Source organism: Garra rufa, chromosome 24 (assembly GCF_049309525.1).
Source record: "Garra rufa chromosome 24, GarRuf1.0, whole genome shotgun sequence".
NCBI classification, from domain to species: domain Eukaryota; kingdom Metazoa; phylum Chordata; class Actinopteri; order Cypriniformes; family Cyprinidae; genus Garra; species Garra rufa.
This window is the reverse complement of record NC_133384.1, coordinates 25,355,372-25,376,781: the sequence shown is the minus strand read 5'-3', so window position 1 is coordinate 25,376,781 and position 21,410 is coordinate 25,355,372. Positions and strand designations below refer to the sequence as shown.

Genomic DNA, 21,410 nt, shown 5'->3' with positions numbered 1-21,410 from the left:
AGTCTTATAAACTCGGCTCAGACCAGTTTTCTGGATGACATTCTCTCTCGCTCAGGAGTAGATGCTCCAGTAGATGACATTGAAGAGAAAGTATGCCAGAGGAAAGAATATTCTGGAATAGGAGTCAATCTTGTAACTGTTGTTCATGATATGGTTGACGCTTCGGCGGATGGAACGCCGCCGACGGAGGCGCGTTCCCAGGACGGGAGGGAGGTCGGGCGTTGTGGAGTTCTGGGAGGACATGCATTGGTCTGTGTTTAGGTCAGACAGTGGAAATGCACTGAGCTCTATGTCCTGGTCATGAAAACAGCCATCAAATGCCATGGCTTGAGATGCATCGTATCCTGAGAGCTGTAAGAGACAAAAACAATTCAATATTAGGGTTAGTTCTCTTCTAGAATAAAAATCTCCTTATTATTTACTCACCCCAATGTCATCCAAGATGTTTATGTCTTTCTTTCTTCAGTCCAAAAGAAAGGTTTTTGAGGAAAACATTCCAGGATTTTTCTCCATATAGTGGACTTCAATGGGGTTTAGCAGGTTGAAGGTTCAAATTGCAGTTTCAATGCAGCTTCAAAGGGCTCTACATGATCCCAGCCAAGGAATAAGAGTCTTACCTAGCGAAATAATCGGCCATTTTTTTTTTAAATACAAATTTATATACTTTTCAACCACATCTTGCACAAACTCAACTTCATGCATTATGTAATCACGTTAGAAAGCTCATGTGTGACATAGACGGAAGCAAAGAAAGTCAAACGCCCTTTACAAACAATTATAAAACAATCATATTGGAAGATTTTGAAGTTGGAGGAGAAAATGAGATTAAGTTTGAGTTTTTCACAGGCGAAGAACTAACCAAACATGAACTTTCCAACATGATTATGCATCGCATAAAGTCATAGACGCAGAGCTAGTGCATGACAAGCATTTGTGGATAAAAAGTATATACATTTTTAATTTTAGAAAATCACCAATCATTTGCCAAACAAGACACTTATTCCTCCTCTAGGATTGTGTAGAGCCTTTTGAAGCTGCATTGAAACTGCAGTTTGGACCTTCAACCCACTGGTCCCCATTGAAGTCCACTATATGGAGAAAATCCTGGAATGTTTTCTCAAAAACCTTCATTTCTTTTCGAAGATGCACTTCTTGGAGGACATGGGGGTGAGTGAATAAGGCCTTTTTTATTCTGGAAGTGAACTAATACTTTAAATTCTATTTTAAAATAATAAAAGAGGTCTGATGATTAAGGTCCAAAGACATTTGATATTATTGAGGTCCACAAGGGCCATATTTGATTTGAGAGCAGCAATGGAGGTATTATTTATTTAAATCAAGATGACCCATGAATAATCACTCAAATTTTGTTCTGTTCACAGACAGCTATAACATAGGTTAAGAATTATAGAGCACAGAAACAATAGACATTTTTCAACAAATTGTCCATTTTGAACATGACAGTGTGAATAAAAATATACTTGATTTTTAAAAAAAAACATTTTTACGCTGTCTTAAGTCCATTTACTTAGCGATTACAGCATTTGTCCAACAGGGGGCGACATATTGATATTTTGTTGTTTTTTCATGGTATGCAGAGGGAATGTATCATTACACTGAAAATACTTTTTTTTTATTACAAAGTTTAGAATAAACTCTGAATCTCTGACCTTTAATTGTTTAAGTTTCTTCATTTCCTCCTTAGTAGTGAAGTAGTTAACGGCTGCGTACTCGATGACGGACAAAAACACAAACAGGAAGCTGGTCCACAAATAGATGTCCACCGCTTTCACATAGGATACCTGAGGCATGGATGCTGAGACTCCCGTAATTATGGTGGACATAGTCAACACTGTAGTGATGCCTGGATTGAACAAACATGCAGAGAGACATGCATCTCAGCAAATCCAGTCGTTTCAATAAGAGTCACATGATTGGGAATTTTGTGTTTCCCCACACAGATTTCACTATGGCTTCAAGTTGGCCACTCTGAACAACAATACACAACTAAAACTAGACAAGTGACCTTTCTCGCCCAAGACATTTCACTAATGTGACCGGAGCTTTACACTGATTTACTCAGGGTTTGTACGGATACTGTAAAATAAAATTAAAGGACTTTCAATGACTTTTCAAGCATTTTTTATTTTCACGGACTTCAATCAGAGATCTTAATTATGCTTTGATGTTTTCTTCTGTTTAAGAAAAAAGATTCACGAAACCGCTCCAAAGTCCCGATCTGATTCAAATGATTTGTGATGTTCTGATCTAAATCGAATGATTTGCGATATGCGACTTGAGGTTCCAATTTAAATCAATTGATTCAGAATACACGATTTGAAGGCCCGATCTGAACCAATTGATTCGCTATACGCAATCCGATTGGAGCGTTTAAAACAGTGAATCATATTGTTATGAAATGGTTTTTAAAATTGTTATTCTTTTAATTTGATCTGGTTTTTGATAGTGAATCATTTGAAATGAGAAGAAGTCACTAGTTTGAATCAAAGCAGATCCAGGTTAAACAACTCGCTCAAATCATTTGGTACAACTGTTCCTCTTTTTGCATCTTCAGCCACGTTTACACAGCACTGTCAGTACTACTACTGATTTAGCTTGATGGTTTTATGACATTAACTGAAATTTGTTTTTTTAATTGCCCGAATTTTGCGTGAAAAGATGTGCGCTTATTAAAAAATTAAACACTTCTTCCATATAGGTATAAGTGACCCTGGACCACAAAACCAGTCATAAGGTTAAATCTTACAAAACTGAATAAATAAGCTTTCTATTGATGTATGGTTTGTTAGGAATGGACAATATTTGGCCGAGATACATCTATTTGAAAATCTGGAATCTGAGGGTGCAAAAAAATCTAAATACTGAGAAAATCACCTTTAAAGTTGTCCAAATTAAGTTCTTAGCAATGCATATTACTAATCAAAAATTACATTTTGATATATTTATAGTATGAATTTTACAAAAAATCTTCATGGAACATGATCTTTACTTATTTTCCTAATGATTTTTGGCATAAAATAAGAATCTATAATTTTGACCCATGCAATGTATTTTTGGCTATTGCTACAAACATACCCCAGCGACTTAAGACTGGTTTTGTGGTCCAGGGTCACATATTGTCTTTCAATAATTCAAGCACTTTTCAAGTACCTCTTCAGAAATACTGCTATCTTCAAGGGTTTTCCAGGCCTTAAATTTCCAAAAGTCAAATTCAAGCACTTTAAGCACCTTGTACGAACCCTGTTTACAAAGTTACAAAATGCAGTGCTGTCTAAATCAACATCCTTGTTGATTCTTCCTAACCAATCAGATTTTAGGACTAGGCCAGGGGTTAAAGAGTGTGAAAGAAAAAAAGTGTGAGACTATCTTAGATCTATCTAAAAATCACAGCCAGTCAAAAAATTTGTAGAATGTTGGATTGATGAGATTTCATAATGGGTGGAGCAGAGTGAAGCCGCATAAATATACTACGTTCACACAGCAGCAGATTACGCATGTCAGTAATGTTTTCAAGTTAAAATTAGGGTTGTTAAATGACTTATTTTCTGTTAATCCAGGACCATGTCCTACTTGGCTAAATCACATTTGTGCAGGCTTATTTCTTATCGCTATGGGAAAAACATTATGATTTTGTTTACTAAAACCTTCACCACACTGGTCCAACATCATTAAAAAAAATAAAGCTTCCAAAAGAGAGTTTTCACAGCGATACTATAGAAAAAACATTTTTGAGCAGTTTCATTTACACTATTTCATGTGTTACGCACCAAGCGAGACACGGGCTGGTACTGCCCGCCTGTCGATCCAAAAAGACACCCAGGACAGCACCACCATCAGCATTGTAGGAAAATACGTTTGCAGCATGAAGAAGAATATGTGTCTTCTGAGGATGAAGTTGATGTAGAGCCTGTTGTACCAGCCTGACAGAAACACGTGTAAAGCCAGGAATTAATAACCTACTGGTATATTACCAAGTACAAGGAGATAAGATTAGTCAGGGTATGAATACACAGAAGGAGAGAGAAAAGAGTGCTGTACCTGTGCTGCTGTACAGCGCTAGACCGTGTGAGGGGTGAAACTCTTCAATGAAGAACTGAGAGAGGGCAATCTCATCTGTCCTCAAAGAGTCATTGCCATTTTTCCAGTACAACATGAGGTCGTTCTCAGCATATGCATCTGAATGGGATATAGGAGCGAAGCCAAAAGATAAAGAAAAGAGGCAAAAGAAAGTGCGCCCTGTTCAATTCGCATTCATATTCATGGATTATTTGTAGTGTAATATTATGGCATTGTTTAATTAATCTTCTGGATTCAAACACACAAAATGGGCAGTTGTATTAAGACACATACAATCAAATTACACTTACCAATGTAACCAACCTTAGCCAATATAAGCACCTTTCTATTACCATTATTTTACTGTTTAAAGGGTGTCTAAAAAAAGCAGCATATTTCTTTAGGGTCATTCTGTGTCAACTCTACCAGACGTCCCTTTTTCAAAGATGTAAATAAATGATGAAGAAAGTATTAAATGTCATCACTGTATATTTATTGAGTACTCCAGAATTTTGTAGAGGGAGGTCAAAATAACAATCTTCAAAGAGATTCAGAGCCAAATTACAGGAGGATAAAAATGACTTCAGAAAGCTGGCAGCATCATTGTTATTATTACACAGAGATTGGTAGGTCTATTAGTGAAATCAGTTGACATTAGCTATCTTTGTTGCATTATGTGCCAATGGTGACCATTAAAAAAATGGGGAAAACGCACTTTTCTCTTCAATTCTCCAATTTTTTTACAATAACTCCTGGAGGCACATTGAGATTCCAGTATTCCTGGAACTGAACCATACAGGGCCTTAAAAGTGAAGATTCCAAAAGAAAAAGTTTGTTAAGACCCAAATTTCTAAAAGGGCATTGAGATATCTTCAATACTTTTGGAGTTACAGGCATGCAAACTTTGGCGAACGGAACATGAAAAGTGCCTTTTCCAATTTTTGATTGGCTACCATTGGCATATAACGCAACAAAGATTCCTAAAATCACCAGAATTTACTAATAGACCTACCAATATCTGTGTAAAAATAAGATAATAATGATGTCATCTTTCTAAAGTCATTTTTACGCCCCTGTAATTTGGCTCTGAATCTCAGGTGAAAATTGTATTTTGACCCCCATCTACGAAATAGTTAATTACTCAGTAAATATACATCCATGACATTCAAAATTTTGATTTTCATCAACATACATGTTTAATATATGTAAAAATATTGATAAAATAAAAAAACTGAGCAAGGGAACTTTCTGAAAGTTGATTGATTTGACACGGAATAACCCTTTAATAAAATAATCCACAATTGCCACCTTTTCTCAACCTGTAAAATATTAGCTAAAAAAAAGAAACAATGTAGGTGGGACTCAATAAAAATTACACAAGAACTGAAGATGTTTCTAGGTGGACACGCACAGCTCTCCAATTCCAGGGAACAGTTCTGAGTGTCCAGTGGGAATCTACTGAAGTCCATTGAGCACAGAGAAGTAACTGTAATCCTACAATAAAGAGAATATTCCATTATTAAAACATTACATGCAGGAAATGAATCGTCAGAGGTTGCAGTCATCTACCTGACGCTGTAAAGGATGTTGCCATCTGGGTAAACCCTCAGCATTATGTTCTCCATGGTGGTATCATGAATGAAGGAGCGTTTGGAATGGACAAAAAAGACATCAGGCTTCCAGATCTTCTTCACCAGCCGGCCGTCAAATGTGCGGCTCAGATTGTTGCTGGAGGGAAAAGCCAACCGTTCATCCTTCCAATAATGCCTCAGGTACAGGGTCATCGTAAAGTCCTGAAAGAGACCTTTATATTTTACTGACCTTATAGATAAATATGACAACTTATTAAGGCCAACAGTGCAGGGCAGTGACTGGCATTTTGCTGCAAAAAAAATGGTTTTGACATATACCAGGAAGACTTTTAATATTGCTTTACTTTGTAGGAAGCCAAAAGCTTGCTGTTAGAGGACCAAAATTGTTTGAATTTTGTAAATATTCAAGTTTGCAAAGAGCAATTTCATTCAAGAATTAGGAAATGAGAACCAAAAAAACAGCTCACCCAAAAATTTTTATTCTGTCATTAATTACTCATCCTCATGTCGTTCCAAACCCGTAAGACCTTTGTTAATCTTCAGAACACAAATTATGATATTTTTTTAAACCCATTTCGATGTTGAAATGTTGCCAAATCCCAGAAATGACCCAAGTACTAAAAGAATCCGTAATGGAACTGCTAAAGAACCAGAACCATTACGCTAATTATAAAAAAAGACTTTTACCATGTTTACTTCAGAGATGCTGTCTATACTCTCCACCTGCACATCAATGCCCACAGGGATGGCAGATCCTGCAGAACAGAAGACACAATGCATATGCATGCAGGACAACTGGCAATGCCTTTGATATCAACTTAGAGAAAAAAAACGCCTCCGTTGTGCCTACAGAGAGAGCATATGGAGCACAAAATGTTACTCTAATCCTATTTGTCCCATCATTAATTAACAGTGGTCCACTGAGTGGACAACATTTAAAGCCTGGTTGTACTTCTCAAACTTCTTCAATCATGTAAAAGTAAGCCTAATTTATCTTATCTAAACCTTATCTATTTCTATTTCTTCCTCCTCTTGCTTTCTCTTTTACAGTTAAAGCACTGGCAGATTAGAGCGCCACTCTGCTGGTTAAAAGGAATAATTACAGTTTAGAGTTCAATGTGTTGTGAAATATTATTTAGGGGTTAGATGAGACCTAGTCTCGCATAGCCAGACCTTCAGACTGACAGCTGAAGGTTTAGCCAACGTTCCGTAAGCGTGCCGTCTGAAGCTAGATGAGGCCAGATTGAGGACTTAAAGGAATAGTTCACTCAAAATTGAAAATTCTGTCATTAATTACTCACCTTCATGTCGTTCCAAAACCATGAGACCTTCGTTCAACTTCGGAGCACAAATTAAGATATTTTTTATGAAATCCAAGAGCTTTCTGACCCTGCACAGACAGCAAAGTAACTACCACATTCAACCACGTTACAATAGTCCGTGTGACATCAGTGGTTTGACCATTTTTTTAATAAAGCTACGAGAATACTTTTTGTGTCTTTACTCAACAATTTTTTCTCTTCCATGACAGTCTTTGACATGCGTTCACAAGAGTATGCCGCTGATATTAAATGATACTAAAATTAAATGAACTACAAATTAATAAATAAAAATTAAGTACAACTACACTACCAGTCAAAAGTTTTTGAACAGTAAGATTTTTAATGTTTTTTAAAGAAGTCTCTTCTCCTTACCAAGCCAAAGTACAGAAAAAACAGTAACATTTAAAACAAATATTTTTAGTATTTAAAACTTACTGTTTACTATTTGAATATGCCCTTACCTTTTCTGGGCCTTAAAGGGAAATAGGCTCATCCTCCAACTCCCCCCGAGTTAATAAGTTGAGTTTTACCGTTTTGAAATCCATTCAGCCGTTCTCCTGTTCTGGCGATATCACTTTTAGCATAGCTTAGCATAGATCATTGAATCCTATTAGACCAATAGCATCGCATTCAAAAATGACCAGCGAGTTTTGATATTTGTCCTATTTAAAACTTGACTCTTCTGTAGTTATATTGTGTACTAAAACCGGCGGAAAATGTAAAGCTGCGATTTTCTAGGCTGATATGATTAGGAACTACACTCCCGTTCCGGCGTAATAGTCAAGGACGTTTGCTGCGGTAATATGGCTGAAGTAGGCCGAGTAATATCATGCAGTGCCTGAAATTAGTTCCCAGCTAGTTTAACATTTGCACATGCGCTGCGTGATATTACTCGGCCATATTACCGCAGCAAACTTCCTTGACTATTACGCCGGAATGGAAGTGTAGTTCCTAATCTTATCAGCCTAGAAAATCGCAGCTTTACATTTTCGGCCGGTATTAGTACATTATATAACTACAGAAGAGTCAAGTTTTAAATAGGACAAATATCAAAACTCGTTGGTCATTTTTGAACGTGATGCTATTGGTCTAATAGGATTCAATGATCTATGCTAAGCTATGCTAAAAGTGATATCGCCAGAACAGGAGAATGGCTGAATGGATTTCAAAATGGTAAAACTCAACTTATTAACTCGGGGGGAGTTGGAGAATGAGCCCATTTCCAAAAAAAGTGGAGTGTTCCTTTAAATGTGGTAGTTGCATTGCTGTCTATGTAGGGTCAGAAAGCTCTCGGATTTCATTGAAAATATCTTCATTTGTGTTCTGAAGATGAATGAAAGTCTAACAGGTATGGAACAATCTGAGGGCATTTAATGACAGATTTAAATTTTTCTTGGGTAAAGTAGTCCCTTGTGAAAAAGAAGTGTGCTTAAAGTGTTCAAATATGTCTGAAAATGGTCTATGAGTGGCACCTTGCACTTTTCCATCTGTTTTAACAGGCCTGGCGATATAATCCAGATTACTGTTCACCAAAGCACTTCTGTGTCCTCAACACCCATTGTCTAATTTGTGTTTTAGACAATCTGGGTCATGTCTGAATTTAGGACCACACTCGCCGTGTCAAACTCACCTCTGGCCGCTTTCCCTCTGCCCTCTAACGCTGCAAAATGGTACAGCCCATTTCTAATCAGGTTTATTAAAAATAACACTATGTGATTTTCAGGATCAAGATAATTGGAATCAAATAAACAGTGCATCCTGACCTCCGAATCCAGGCCTCATGGCAAAGTCGTGGTCTTCGATTCTTAGCAGCTGTTCGGTTTTGATCAGGAGGGACTTGGTGCTGTCCTTTCTCTTTAATTTGTAGTCAATCCGTCTGGAAAAAGAGAAAAAAGGGTCAGGAGAAAAACACACACAGGCCATTAATGCACTTCTGTCCTGACCCTTTGCATTACAGAGAACTAAAATATCTTTTAATCAGTTTCCATGTCAGAACGTTACCCTAACTAAACATCTGCCTCAGTGCTCCAGCATCTGCAATATGAAAATAATTACTCAGCCATTAGAGGAATGATTTATAAAAAGCAGCTTGTCGTACAACAGCGGTTGTGAGCGCCAGGTTGTGAAAATGAGCTACGGTTTGGAGCGGTTCCAAAAGCCTCCTGAGCGAGCCGTTCTCCAATTCCTAAGAGATGAGACATGAAATATGCCAAAAACATGGCAGTAACTAGTGAAGGTCAGTCATGGATATACAATGTTTCCCCTAACATAGCCTTTCCGCCTGCGTGCTGTAATTGAAAGCCCAAATATACTGTCAATCATGCTGTGCTCATTACACGGCAAAGTTAATTGCACACTAAAGTGCAATTACAAAATTAAACCTCAAACTGAATACAGAACCACACAAGCACTAATGGCTGTGTGATGGACTCATTACGCAATCATGCAAACAGAAACACAACAGAGGACTAATGACACAATGCATGCTGCTGTACACCGCTGTGGTTATCTGAAAAAAAAATTAAGTAAAACACATAAAAAACTAAATAGTTAAATAAATGTATCATTTTAACCTATTAATCTCTTTCTAGCTCAGCTTTTATAAATATTCAACGCAATGACACATTATGCATTAACAAAAACAAACCTGGCTGACACTGTTAAAAGGCTTTTTAGGAAGCTGCAGGCGTGACTTTAATGCCAAACAGCAGTTTGGCTGCTCTCCATCCTCCACTATGAAAGGAAAAAACGGATGATGGCACCAGGATGGATTTAATTACAGAATGAAAGAATATTCTCACTTCTGAGGTGTGTGTGTGACTATTTGTGGTAATAGACAGCCACCAACAATATATCCTCACGTAGACAGATATTACAGAGACAATTAAATAATTGACATTTTCACATAAACGTACTAAAAAAAAAACATAAAAAGTAAGCATATTTTATCTCAGCTAGTTGACAAGCCAACATTATTCATTTTTGTTTAGTTTAACTACTACTAAAATAACTAAAACTAAATTACCAAATCAATTAGCATATAAAAAATTCAATACCAGTCAAAAGTTTTTGAACAGTAAAATACTAAAGTTTTTAAAAAACATCTCTTATGCTCAACAAGCCTGCATTTATTTGATCCAAAATACAGCAAAAGCAGTAATATTGTGAAATATTTTTACTATTTAAAATAACTGCTTTCTATTTGAATATATTTTAAAATGTAATTTATTCCTGTGATCAAAGCAAAATTTTCAACATCATTACTCCAGTCTTCAGTGTCACATGATCCTTCAGAAATCATTCTAATATGCTGATTTGCTGTTCAAGAAACATTTTTATTAATATTATCATTATTTAAAACAGCTGAATACATTTTTTCAGGATTCTTTGATGAATAGAAAGATCCAAAGATCAGCATTTTTTCCCGGAAAGAAATGATATAAATTGATACTTTTATTTAGTAAGGTTGCTTTAAATTGATCAAGACATTTATAATGTTACAAAGTTTCTTTTTCAGATAAATGCTGTTCTTCTAAACATTGTTTTCATCAAAGAAACGTGACAAAATTCTACTCAGCTGTTTTTAACATAATATTAATCATAATAAACGTTTTTTGAGCAGCAGAATATTAGAATTATTTCTTATTATTGTGACACTGAAAGCTGAAATAATGATGCTAAAAATACGGCTTTGAAATCATAAAATAAATTAGATTTTAAAATATCTTCAAATAGAAAACAGTTATTTTAAATAGTAAAAATATTTCAAAATTTTTCTATTTTTGCTGTACTTTAGATTAAATAAATGCAGGCTTGGTGGACAGGAGAGACTTCTTTAAAAAACAAACATTAAAAATCTTTTTGACTGGTTGATTTAAAAAATAATAATAATAAAAATTACTAAAACTTAAACTAAAATTCAATTAAGGTGAAAACTATGAAAACAAACTCTAAATATGAACAACTTTACCAAAATAAAATCAGCCAACTTTTCTACCTTGTAATATCTAATATAGCATAGCATAAATCAGGAATCCCCCAATGAAACACTATTTTCCAGTCAAGCTGCATACTAAGCAACACAGAAACCCTTCAAAACTGGTTCTGGTGTCCTCCAGTCTAATTAAAGCCCACATTTACGCTTTCTTAATTACCGCCCATCTGTTCACATACTGAGCCATGCTGCCAAACGACAAACTAGCAAAATATTTATGCAAAATTGATCTAATATTGAAACCCTATTACATGTCTAAAAGTACAAACAAGTTTTAGGCTTGTTACAGCTAAAAATACATAAATGTTCAAATTTGATGAAGATAAAACAGTACAGTTTAATTTGTCAAACAAACTGACAATGTACACTACCGTTCTACCGTTCACTAAAGTTTGCAATTGGTACGTTTTTTAATATTTCTGAAAGAAGTCTCTTATGTTCACAATGAAAGCTGCATTTATTTAATCAAAAGTACAGTAATATTGTGAAATAGGGTTAGGGTTTAAAAAATGAATATATATTAAAATGTTTTTCCTTTAACACGATCCTTCTGAAATCATGTGCTGATTTGCTTCTCAAGAAACATTATCAATGTAATTATCAAACAGTTGTGAAAACCATAATACAACATTTATTAGAAATACAATCTATTGTAACATTATCAATATTTTTGCTGTCATGCTTTTTCTATCAGTTTCTTAGAAACGATTGCTGACCCCAAACTTTTAAGTTAAGTTAAGTGAGTTTAAATATTCATTACTCACCCTCTGAATCTGTTTTTGCCATGCTCAGCCAAATAAACATCCTTGTTTTTCTTCCGGTTACGGTAGGGGTTGTTGAGCAGGCTGACGGGCCAGAGACAAGCAAGGCACAGCAGCCTGAGAGTCAGCAGGACCAGCTTCATGACCAGATACGACGATGGAAGACCTGTTTCTCTTCGTCTGGGGTCCAGAAACGTTCCACGGAGCCAAGACAGGATGGTTCCTGGGTCCTGGCCATCCCAAGCAAATCTCAGCTGAGAAGAAAAAGTTACGGCTTTTGCTGATATTCACACATCTGGTACAATCGTAAATCTGAAGTGTAGTTTGTTTGATCGTCTTACAGCATTTATTCAGTGTCCATACTGTTGTTCGCTGTTGTCAACATGCTCTGACTCGGTTGTGCTTTGTCACCCAAACATAAATCAATAGGAATTTATTCTTACAGTAATAAAAGAATGACATTAATTCCTCTCAAATCCTCTTATCCGTAGCTGCTGGATCTTCCCTTAACCTACACAGTGGGACGGGACCATCTCTAATCAGGATTTCCACATGCCAGGAGTTATAGCTTTATGCCATTTCTGTTAAGCTTGTCATACCTGTCCACTCATGTTCATACTCTTCATTCGTTGAGATGCTGAGAGGTGGAAAAATCTACAAAGCGAACAAATGAGAGACAATACGATGAGCTTAAACATCAGAATGAATCCTGTCATTGTCCTCTTGTTCACTTTCTTTCAAGAAAACAGCACTAATATCAATATTGAATGTTTAAAGGTAGTAGTGCTGGTTGAAAACATTGCATCTGTGTTTTGTGGAACGCTCATCACCTGATGATCTGCTCCAGTTTCAGGCAGATTCCATCATTAGTTATTATTATAAAAAGCTCAGGGACTAACCAATCAAATCACATTAACGCAATCAATTACATTACAGAGGCGTAGAGAGAGAGAGCGGGGGAGGGGAGAGAGAGCAAGATCACATGATGGACAGATACAAAGAGGGGAAAAAATTCATAAGCCAATCGTGGACTCCCGGTGTCCAGTAATCCCAGTGCATTGCCTAATCTGGTGGATTACGGCCTGATCGACGGCAGGGACAAGCTACACCATAACAGATACTGTAGCTGCATTGAGTTCGACTGGTTTGCTAACCATATCACAAGAGGAACTTGGCAACATATCAAAGAAAAAAGGAGAGATCACTTCCTGTGATGAAAAAAAGATGATTAACCTTGGCCCTTAGTGTCATGGCACCCAGCAAAAAAGAAGAAAAAAAAAGCAAGTCACGGTGTGTGTTTGTATTTATGCTGCAAATATGAAGAAAATACCAGGTCAAAAGTTTACATCCCCCATACAAAATCTGCTAAACGTTAATTATTTTATCAAAATAAGAGGGATTACACAAAATGCATGTTATTTTTTACTTAGTACTGACCTGAATAAGATATTTCACATAAAAGATGTTTACATATAGTCCACAAGAGAAAATAATAGTTGAATTTATAAAAATGACCCTGTTGTAAAAGTTTACATCCCCTTGATTCTTAATATACTTGTTACCTAAATGATCCACACCCAACAGTTAAATCGCCCGCTGTTCTTCAAAAAAATCCTTCAGCATTTTTGTGGACTGGACCACTGATTTACACATATACAACTTTTACAAAAGGTTCAAACGCTCACTGATGCTCCAGAAGGAAACACAATGCATTAAGAGCCAGGGGTGAAAACTTTTGAACAGAATGAAGATTGTACATATTTCTTATTTTGCCTAAATATCGTATTTTCTTCTTTTAGTACTGCCCTTCAGGAGCTACAGAATATACTTACATGTTTTCCAGAAGACATAAGTTAAATTTACCCTGATCATCAAATTCAAAAAGTTTTCCTCTTTTCTCTTAATGCATCATGTTTCCTTCTAAAGCATCAGTGAGCATTTGAACTTTCTGTAATAGTTGCATATGAGTCCCTCGGTTGTCCTCAAAATCATACAGTCATTGTTGGAAAGGGTTCAAATACACAAAAATTCTGAAAGACCAAAGAATTGGTGGAAGCTGAAGGATTTTTCTGAAGAACAGCAGGCAGTTTAACAGTTCAGGACAAAAAAGGGACTCATAAACAACTATCACTAAACTAAATAAAAACAGCTTAGGATCATTCTGATAACAAAACAGTATTAAGAATCAAGTGTATGTAAACTTTTGAACAGGATCATTTTTATAAATTCAACTACTGTTTCCTCTTGTAGACTATATGTCAATGTCTTTTATGCGACATATCTTTTTCAGGCCAGTACTAAATAAAAAAATAACATGCATTATGTATGATCCCTCTTATTTTGGTAAAATAATTAACAGATTTTGCAGATTCTGCAAGGTTTATGTAAACTTTTGACCTTAACTGTATTGACTGATTGTTTCAAAGACATCAACACAGTATTTACAGTGCTGTTCTTTTGAACTTTCTATTCATCAAAGAATCCTAAAAGGCATGCATCATGATTTCCAAAAAAAAAAAAAAAAAAAAAAAAGCAGCATAACCATTTTCAACACTGATAATAAACAGAAAAGTTTCTTAAGCACCAAATCAGCAAATTAGAATAATTTTTAAGTGATTATATGACACTGAAGCCAAGGCTGAAAATATAATATTTATAATGACTACTGTATTTTTCCTAAAGTCCTAAAGAAACTCCACCCATACATGTATCAGCAAAAGCGGCAACCCTATGCTGATACTATGGGAGTGTGTATTCTAAAATAAACTAGTCTGTCTAGTCACAGACTAGTTCACCGCCAGAGAAGAGGCTTCCTCCACAATCAAAACACACACACGTGAGTCTACCTTTTGAATCGTATCAACCATAACACAGCACATAATAACAGTTAAAGCCTTTGAGGGCCTGAGACAGTATGACAATAGGTTTCTAATTAACTACTAACAACAAAGAGACTAAAACAACCTTTTATTATTATCATAGACTACAAGCTTTTGTGATGTTTTAATCTAAAGTGTGTAAAGTGAATAATTCTAATATAATGTCCTATACAGAAATGTCTGAGTTGTTTTATTACATTTAATTTCGGTAGGCGATTTCTGCCTACAAATGTTGCGTTATCATAAGCCATCTGAAGAGTGAACTAGATCCGGAGGATTCCACTAACAAAGAGAGAATGTGATCAACAGATTTCACACAAAAAAAAAACAAGATTACGCTCAAGCTTCATGCTAAATGTTCAGATCATAGAACTGAAAGGCAACGTCAAAATCGTTATATACACACATGCAATATCCAGTCGAATACTGAGTTTGACTCTCTTGGTTAGTCACCTTAAACTAAATCTATTCTTCGCTGGGTTAAACTGTTGCATGAAGTGCCTGGAAAATTTATTTCTAAAAGTTTGAATCAATCATATGATTGATTCCACCAGAAAGCAGGTTTTACAGAGTTAATGATGACTGATAATAATAAAAACACTAATACAGTAAATGACCACTGTTTTTCCACTGTAGTTCAAGCCTTCAAGAAGAAAGAGTGATGGCAGCAGTGCATTCTTGCATTTGTTTACTACTAGTGTGGATTGTTGCGGATACAAATGGGAAATCACCAGGTAACAGACATTTTACTACAAGACTTAACATAAAACCCTTACTTGTGTAGGCTAACAGAGGTTCTCTAGAACATTTTTCAAATGATTCCCTGGTCTAAACTGGACAATTCATTGTCTCAGACTCACCATCAAGTCTAAAAGAAACATTGCTGAGACCTAACAGACTTTAATTAATAGACATGTTGGGTAAAAACAATAAATGATGATTTAAAAAAAAGTGCTGAAAAAATTCTGGCAACCGGTTAAGTAAAATCAGACGAAGGAATCAAAACAAAATGTCTGACAGACAAAACATTCGCCTGATTAATTGCCTGATGTTTATCATCACCAGTGAAACCAGCATTTCAGCTCTGTTTTTTGAACCATAACCTAAATAGCTTCAGGTCAAATTATCAAGATGGACTCATTAAAAACAGATTGTGCTCTTCCATGAATGATACTTAACTATCCGATCCATATTAGCAGATTTAAATACAACGTAACACTTCAAAGTGATTGAAGATTAGACAAGACAAAGTATTTGTACCTGTAGTAAACTTAAGTACACTTAAAACCTCACGTTTTCTTTTTACCACACCTTTAGATGTTCAAGTGACCTGCGCGTTCTCAGAAGACTGTGTCCTACCCTGTGTCTTTGATGCAGTTGGAGATGAAATCATACACTGGTTCAGACAAAATGTCCTGATCCACAGTTATATACAGGGGAGCGGCCGTTTAGATCAGCCGGATGAGAACTACAACGGCAGGACCTCACTTTTCACTGAAATGATTTCTTCTGGTAATGCATCTCTTTATATCCCGAAGTGCGGCCCACAGGACAGGGGAAAGTACAGATGCCTTGTCACCAGCGGTCGAAACACTACAGAGCGCTTCATCACAGTCATGGTGAAAGGTGGGCTTTCACAAGTTTGTTCAAGAGTTTAGCAAAATGAGAATGAATTTTACTTCATATGGTGTCAGTAGTTACAATGTGATGTGTAAGTCATGACTAATATCACATTGTGAGCTGTAACTACTTGCTACTTTCCTTTAATAGAGGACAAAATAGGCCTGAAACAAACCTGAAAAAGTTTTTTGCTTTTTAACACAGATGGATTGTGAAAAGAGGTACTTGACCTCAAGTGGTCAAATTAAATATATTAAGTTTGAAAATACAGCTTAGTATGTTTTCTTCATAATTAAACAAAATTATTAATAAGATGACCAAGAGGAAAATGTACTTTTTATGCAGCAATTACTTATCAAGTGCAGTTGCTTAACTGCCACAGAATCTCAGACAAGACAAGACAAGACAGGACAGGACAGGACATGATGGATTTATATTAGTAGTGGTAGTAGCTGTACTAGTTTAATGACAAATGTAGGTCAAAGCTTAATATTAAGTATCCTTAGGAAATTAAAACTCCTACAAACTGCCATAGACACCTAATATTGCTTTCATTAATAAATGTAAGTAAGTAAAATAATAGCTGCAAACAGGGTTCAAAGGCTTTAAGGCATTTAAGCACATATGAAAAAAGAAACTACATATTATTTAGCAAGCCTGTAACTAACTAAATCAATAATTTCAAAAAGCATTTTTGGCAAATACAGGTAATTTGCCATAGAAATATGTCTTTTTAATGTTTATGGCTGTTATAGCAGCAGCGCTTAAACTTGGGGGCATGTCTGTTTAGAATCACTTGTTGCATGTGCTCACCAGGTTTCGTGAAGTTTTTCGTTTAGGCTTTTGGGTATATTTGGACAGGCATCTTTTCTAAACAACCCTGTTAGAGCCTCCTAAAGGGTCAATTTCAACATTTTTGCTGATAATTAAAGACCTAGAGAGTCTAGAGAATTGCACAGCAGTGTTTTTTCCCCCCCAGATTGAGCGAAAAAACTAGGACTAGTTTGCAAAAGTAGCTTTTTTTCATTTTCTTAATCATTTAACAAACAGTTTGATTGACAGCAGTAGCTCTAAAGGCAAAGTCGTTCGGAATGAGGAGGTTTATTGTATGATATGAATATGGTGCATATGTGTGAGAAATCGCACGAAATACAATCAATCGTTTTGCCCTTGAAAAATATATCCTCCTCGACAGGTGCTCAAAGTTCATCAGCCTATGGCAGCCATTTTTTGAGATACACAAATGTGTACCAAATGCTTGCGGCACTTTAAACCACGGCCGTACCGATTTTAACAACCATTTTTTCCCTCTTATTACACCACCAAGTGGACAAGTGTTGTGAGTTTGGCAAAGATATCTCATTTTGTTTAAAAGTTATAGCCACTTTAGTAAAGGCAGCCCTGGCCTTTTCGAACGTTTTGGCATCCCTTTTGTTCAGCGAGAGCCAAGGATGAGCCAACAACATAAGACACCTGAGCCTGCGACAAACCTTTAGGAGTCTTGATCACTCTAGCACCCCTGTCAGGTCGAATGGGGCAAGCCTTGGTGACGTTGTAGTTGTACTACCATCCCTCCAAGTTTCAAGTTTATGTGACTTATGGTTTGGTCTGTCTGATCAGTTTTACATGGAGATTGCTGATCCTTGGCCACTCTAACTATTACAATAGGGTTAAATATGATTACAAGTATAGTTTACTTCAGGAATCTTGCTAGCAGTCATCAGTGCAGATTGGCACGAATTGCCTCGGTCATCGAAGATGGTTTTGATGAGCAGTGATTAGCAGTAATGAATTTATTAATTTATCCAGGAAATGAATAAATGTGAATATACATACTTTTTGTGCTTCTAAAGCTTAAAGAATACAAATGTGTCTATTTTCTATGTGCCTAATCATGCACATGCGAATAAAATGATAACAAAAATGATAACACCACCACAAACAACCCAAATCAACAAATAACTTTGTCATTCCAGCCCCTATCCATTCAGTGAGACTGGAGACAACACGTCTCAGTGGTTTTGAGGAAGTCAAATGCTCCAGTCAAGACGTCTACCCTGCTCCCCGTGTGAACCTGTTCACAGAGCCTGCCGTTCTACCTGATTCCCTCCAGCCCTTCACACGTAAAACGGCCAACAAACAAGGCCTGTACTCGGTGGAGAGCAAGCTCAAGAAGTTGAAAGATCTGACCTACATCTGCCTCGTCCAATCATTCTACAGGTCTCAGACATGGAGGGCATCGCTGCAGGAGAAAGGTTTGATCTCGCCAAGCAAATTCATAGATGTCTGGACATGTTACATTGCATTTCATCATCATCATCATTATTATTATTACATGGCATTGCATCACCAAATAGTTCTGTGACCAACTAAACAATTACATGAGATGAGAGAATATCATGTATCATGTACCACAATGTTTCTTCATCTTACTGATGCCTAGATAGTATTTAACCAATTTTCAACTAAACAGAAATATACAGCGTGGAAGGTCAAGACTTCATCATCCCTTGTGTGGCCCCATGGAATCTGCAGAGCTTCACACTGACATGGTCCTTCACCAAAGATCACAAGTCCATAACCATCTTCACCTATGACAGCCTAACACAGCAGAGCTCCAGCATTTGGAAGGAGAAGGTGCGACTGGTGGCCACTAGAGGTCAAGGTGGAGACGGCTCACTGCAGCTACACAACCCGAGTTTAGAGCACACTGGAACCTACACCTGCATCCTCTCTTCTCACCAAACCAAACATGAGATCCACACAAAAGTCAACTTCACACAGACTAATCATGAGGGCCATATAAGAGTCAACATCACACTAAAACCTGGTGAGAGCATGTTATATGCTATATACCATCATCATTAACAAAAATGAGGTTAAATTTACAAACAACATTTTCCAATGAAGCATGTAGTTCTGACTCCAAAAACAAAACACTCTTTCTACAATTCGTAACTATCTTACATTTTGGAAAACTGCCATATTGGTGGCACTGAATGTAAACAATGCCACTGAACCAAACGAAACATATTTTTCTGATTATTGCTGCTGAAAATGGTCAATTATTGTCACTTTTTGGGCTGTGCTAATCAGTCAGACGGGGAAAAATGTACTATAATAGTACTTTGTGTCAATAGTACTATAGACTGCCAAAAGTTCTAACAAATCAGGGAGAAGAGTGCAAAAAAAATGATGTTTGTGGTTAGCCAAACAGAACCAGAATTTCCAGGGCAAGAATCTTGACAACATTTGTGTTTGTTCTTATGAATTCTGGTCAGGTAGGTGAAATATTAGTCTAATATCTTAATTAATACTGCTTGTACATATACATATACATATTTCTCTATGTGACTTCGCAGCTTCCACGTGGTTTTCTGTAGTCTAGACCAGTGGTTCTCAATCCTTGTCCTGGGGGACCCCTGCTCTGCACATTTTGCATGTCTCTCTTATTTAACACACCTGATTGAGATCTTCAGCTTGTTAGTTCAGTTCATGGATCTCTCTCCTAATGAGCTGATCTCAATCAGGTGTGTTAAATACGGGAGACATGCAAAATGTGCAGAGCAGGGGTCCCCCAGGACCAGGATTGAGAACCACTGGTCTAGACAGCATAAATTAGCAGAACAATGTATCCAGTAGTACATTAACCATGCAATCCATGCTGTTGTTTACATCCAAGTATTGCCAATATGGCCGTGTGTATCCGGGCAACTTACCAAAATGGTGACATAAGTGCAAACCCTCTATAAAAAAGTTTAATTTTGCCATGAACTTTGCTTAGTCATTTACAATTGAGGTTTCTATTATTGTATCACATATTTCTTTTTTAGAGTGAGACCAGCCAAATAATACCAAAATATCACAGAATGAATGAAATCCATTTGTATCTTACTGTTTGTGTCGTTGTTTCCCTCCAAAATGATGTCACTTCCTGAATGATGATGATTTATTTGTTAAAAGGTATGCTACAAATAAAGTAAAAAGTGATATTAAGGAATTTTGGTAATATTGAAGACAGTTAAGTCTGGAAAAGCTGCCAGTTAAAACTATTTTAAAAATGAAAACGTTACGTTTGAAACATAAAAGTTTGGCAAAATCTCTTAAACTTTGGTGGATGGTTACTTCGGTTAACTAAACAGCAAGATTTCTTGAAGACATTTGTTTTGTTTTTCAACTAACAAACTTATTTTTTCCTTCGCATTTCATTGACCACAGAAACTGCAGAAAAACAACAGGGTGAGAGCTCCCCCCAGTGGTGGATTCCTACTGCTGCGATCACAGGCTTTGCAGTCACTGCAGTCGCAGCCATCATAGGAATTATAAAATGTAAAGGTATGGATGACCATTAATTAATAATTCAATCAATATTTGGAATATCTACACTTAATATATTTGTGCAACAATTGTATCTTCTTTAAACCAGCTGGCTGTACAAAATCCAATAAAACCCATGTGGAGGACACAGAGATGCAACCAATCAGAGGTTTGTGTGTGTGGTAACAGTTTAATACTGTAATAAATACTCCTCATCTCACTGAATCATATTCACAGATCGCTATCTTTTCCAGTGACTGTTGTAAACAGCGGAGCTGCATCTGAGGACACCTGCTTAACAGAAGAGATCGACAACAGACCAACATGAGTTGAAAATGTTTAAAACAGCATATATGGGTCTTCAGTTATCTGAAGCACCTTTTAAACCTTCCTTTAAATCTTGAAAAGGGATTAATTTACTGCCAAGACGAAGAAGAGACAAGAAGTATTATAAATGTATTATTATTATTATTATTATTATTATTATTAAGGAAATAATAATTTATTTAAATACAGTAATCATGATACAATCCATTGTTGAATTTCTATTAACTTTTTACTAACTTGTATGTAACTGTATTCTTATCTGTTGATAACAAAAATAAACAAACTTAAAGGAAAATAAACTTTCTTAAAGCGATGGTTCAGAGTAGATTTGACTACATTGCTATGCACTCCAAAGCCCATCTAAATGCCCCATCCGAAGTTTTTTTTACCTTAGTCGAACATTGACGGAGATATTCGAGCTTGTCGAATGGCTTCCTACAGCCGTACATGGAACATCTGATGTATCTCGTAAATTGCACCACTAAACGTACAAGTAATCTTACCAAACTTCTACAGTAGTG

The 21,410-nt window shown here is 36.3% G+C and overlaps 2 protein-coding genes across 2 annotated transcripts; one reads left to right on the top strand and one right to left on the bottom strand.

The window, feature by feature from the left end:
• Positions 1-11: 11 nt before the first annotated feature.
• Positions 12-11,889, bottom strand: LOC141300435 (gamma-aminobutyric acid receptor subunit rho-3). Its single transcript, XM_073830713.1, has 9 exons — positions 11,750-11,889; positions 8,755-8,867; positions 6,357-6,424; positions 5,647-5,870; positions 5,489-5,571; positions 4,060-4,197; positions 3,789-3,941; positions 1,671-1,864; positions 12-351 (listed from the first exon to the last, which is right to left on the bottom strand). Exons 1-9 carry the CDS (start codon positions 11,887-11,889, stop codon positions 52-54), a joined length of 1,413 nt encoding a protein of 470 aa, XP_073686814.1. The 3' UTR covers positions 12-51.
• Positions 11,890-11,903: 14 nt separating this feature from the next.
• On the top strand, positions 11,904-20,890 carry hhla2b.1 (HERV-H LTR-associating 2b, tandem duplicate 1). Its single transcript, XM_073830580.1, has 8 exons — positions 11,904-12,052; positions 15,262-15,359; positions 15,943-16,251; positions 18,222-18,500; positions 18,719-19,027; positions 20,461-20,580; positions 20,672-20,731; positions 20,817-20,890. The coding sequence occupies exons 1-8, from the start codon at positions 11,904-11,906 to the stop codon at positions 20,888-20,890; spliced, it is 1,398 nt and encodes a 465-aa protein (XP_073686681.1).
• The last annotated feature ends 520 nt before the right edge of the window (positions 20,891-21,410 follow it).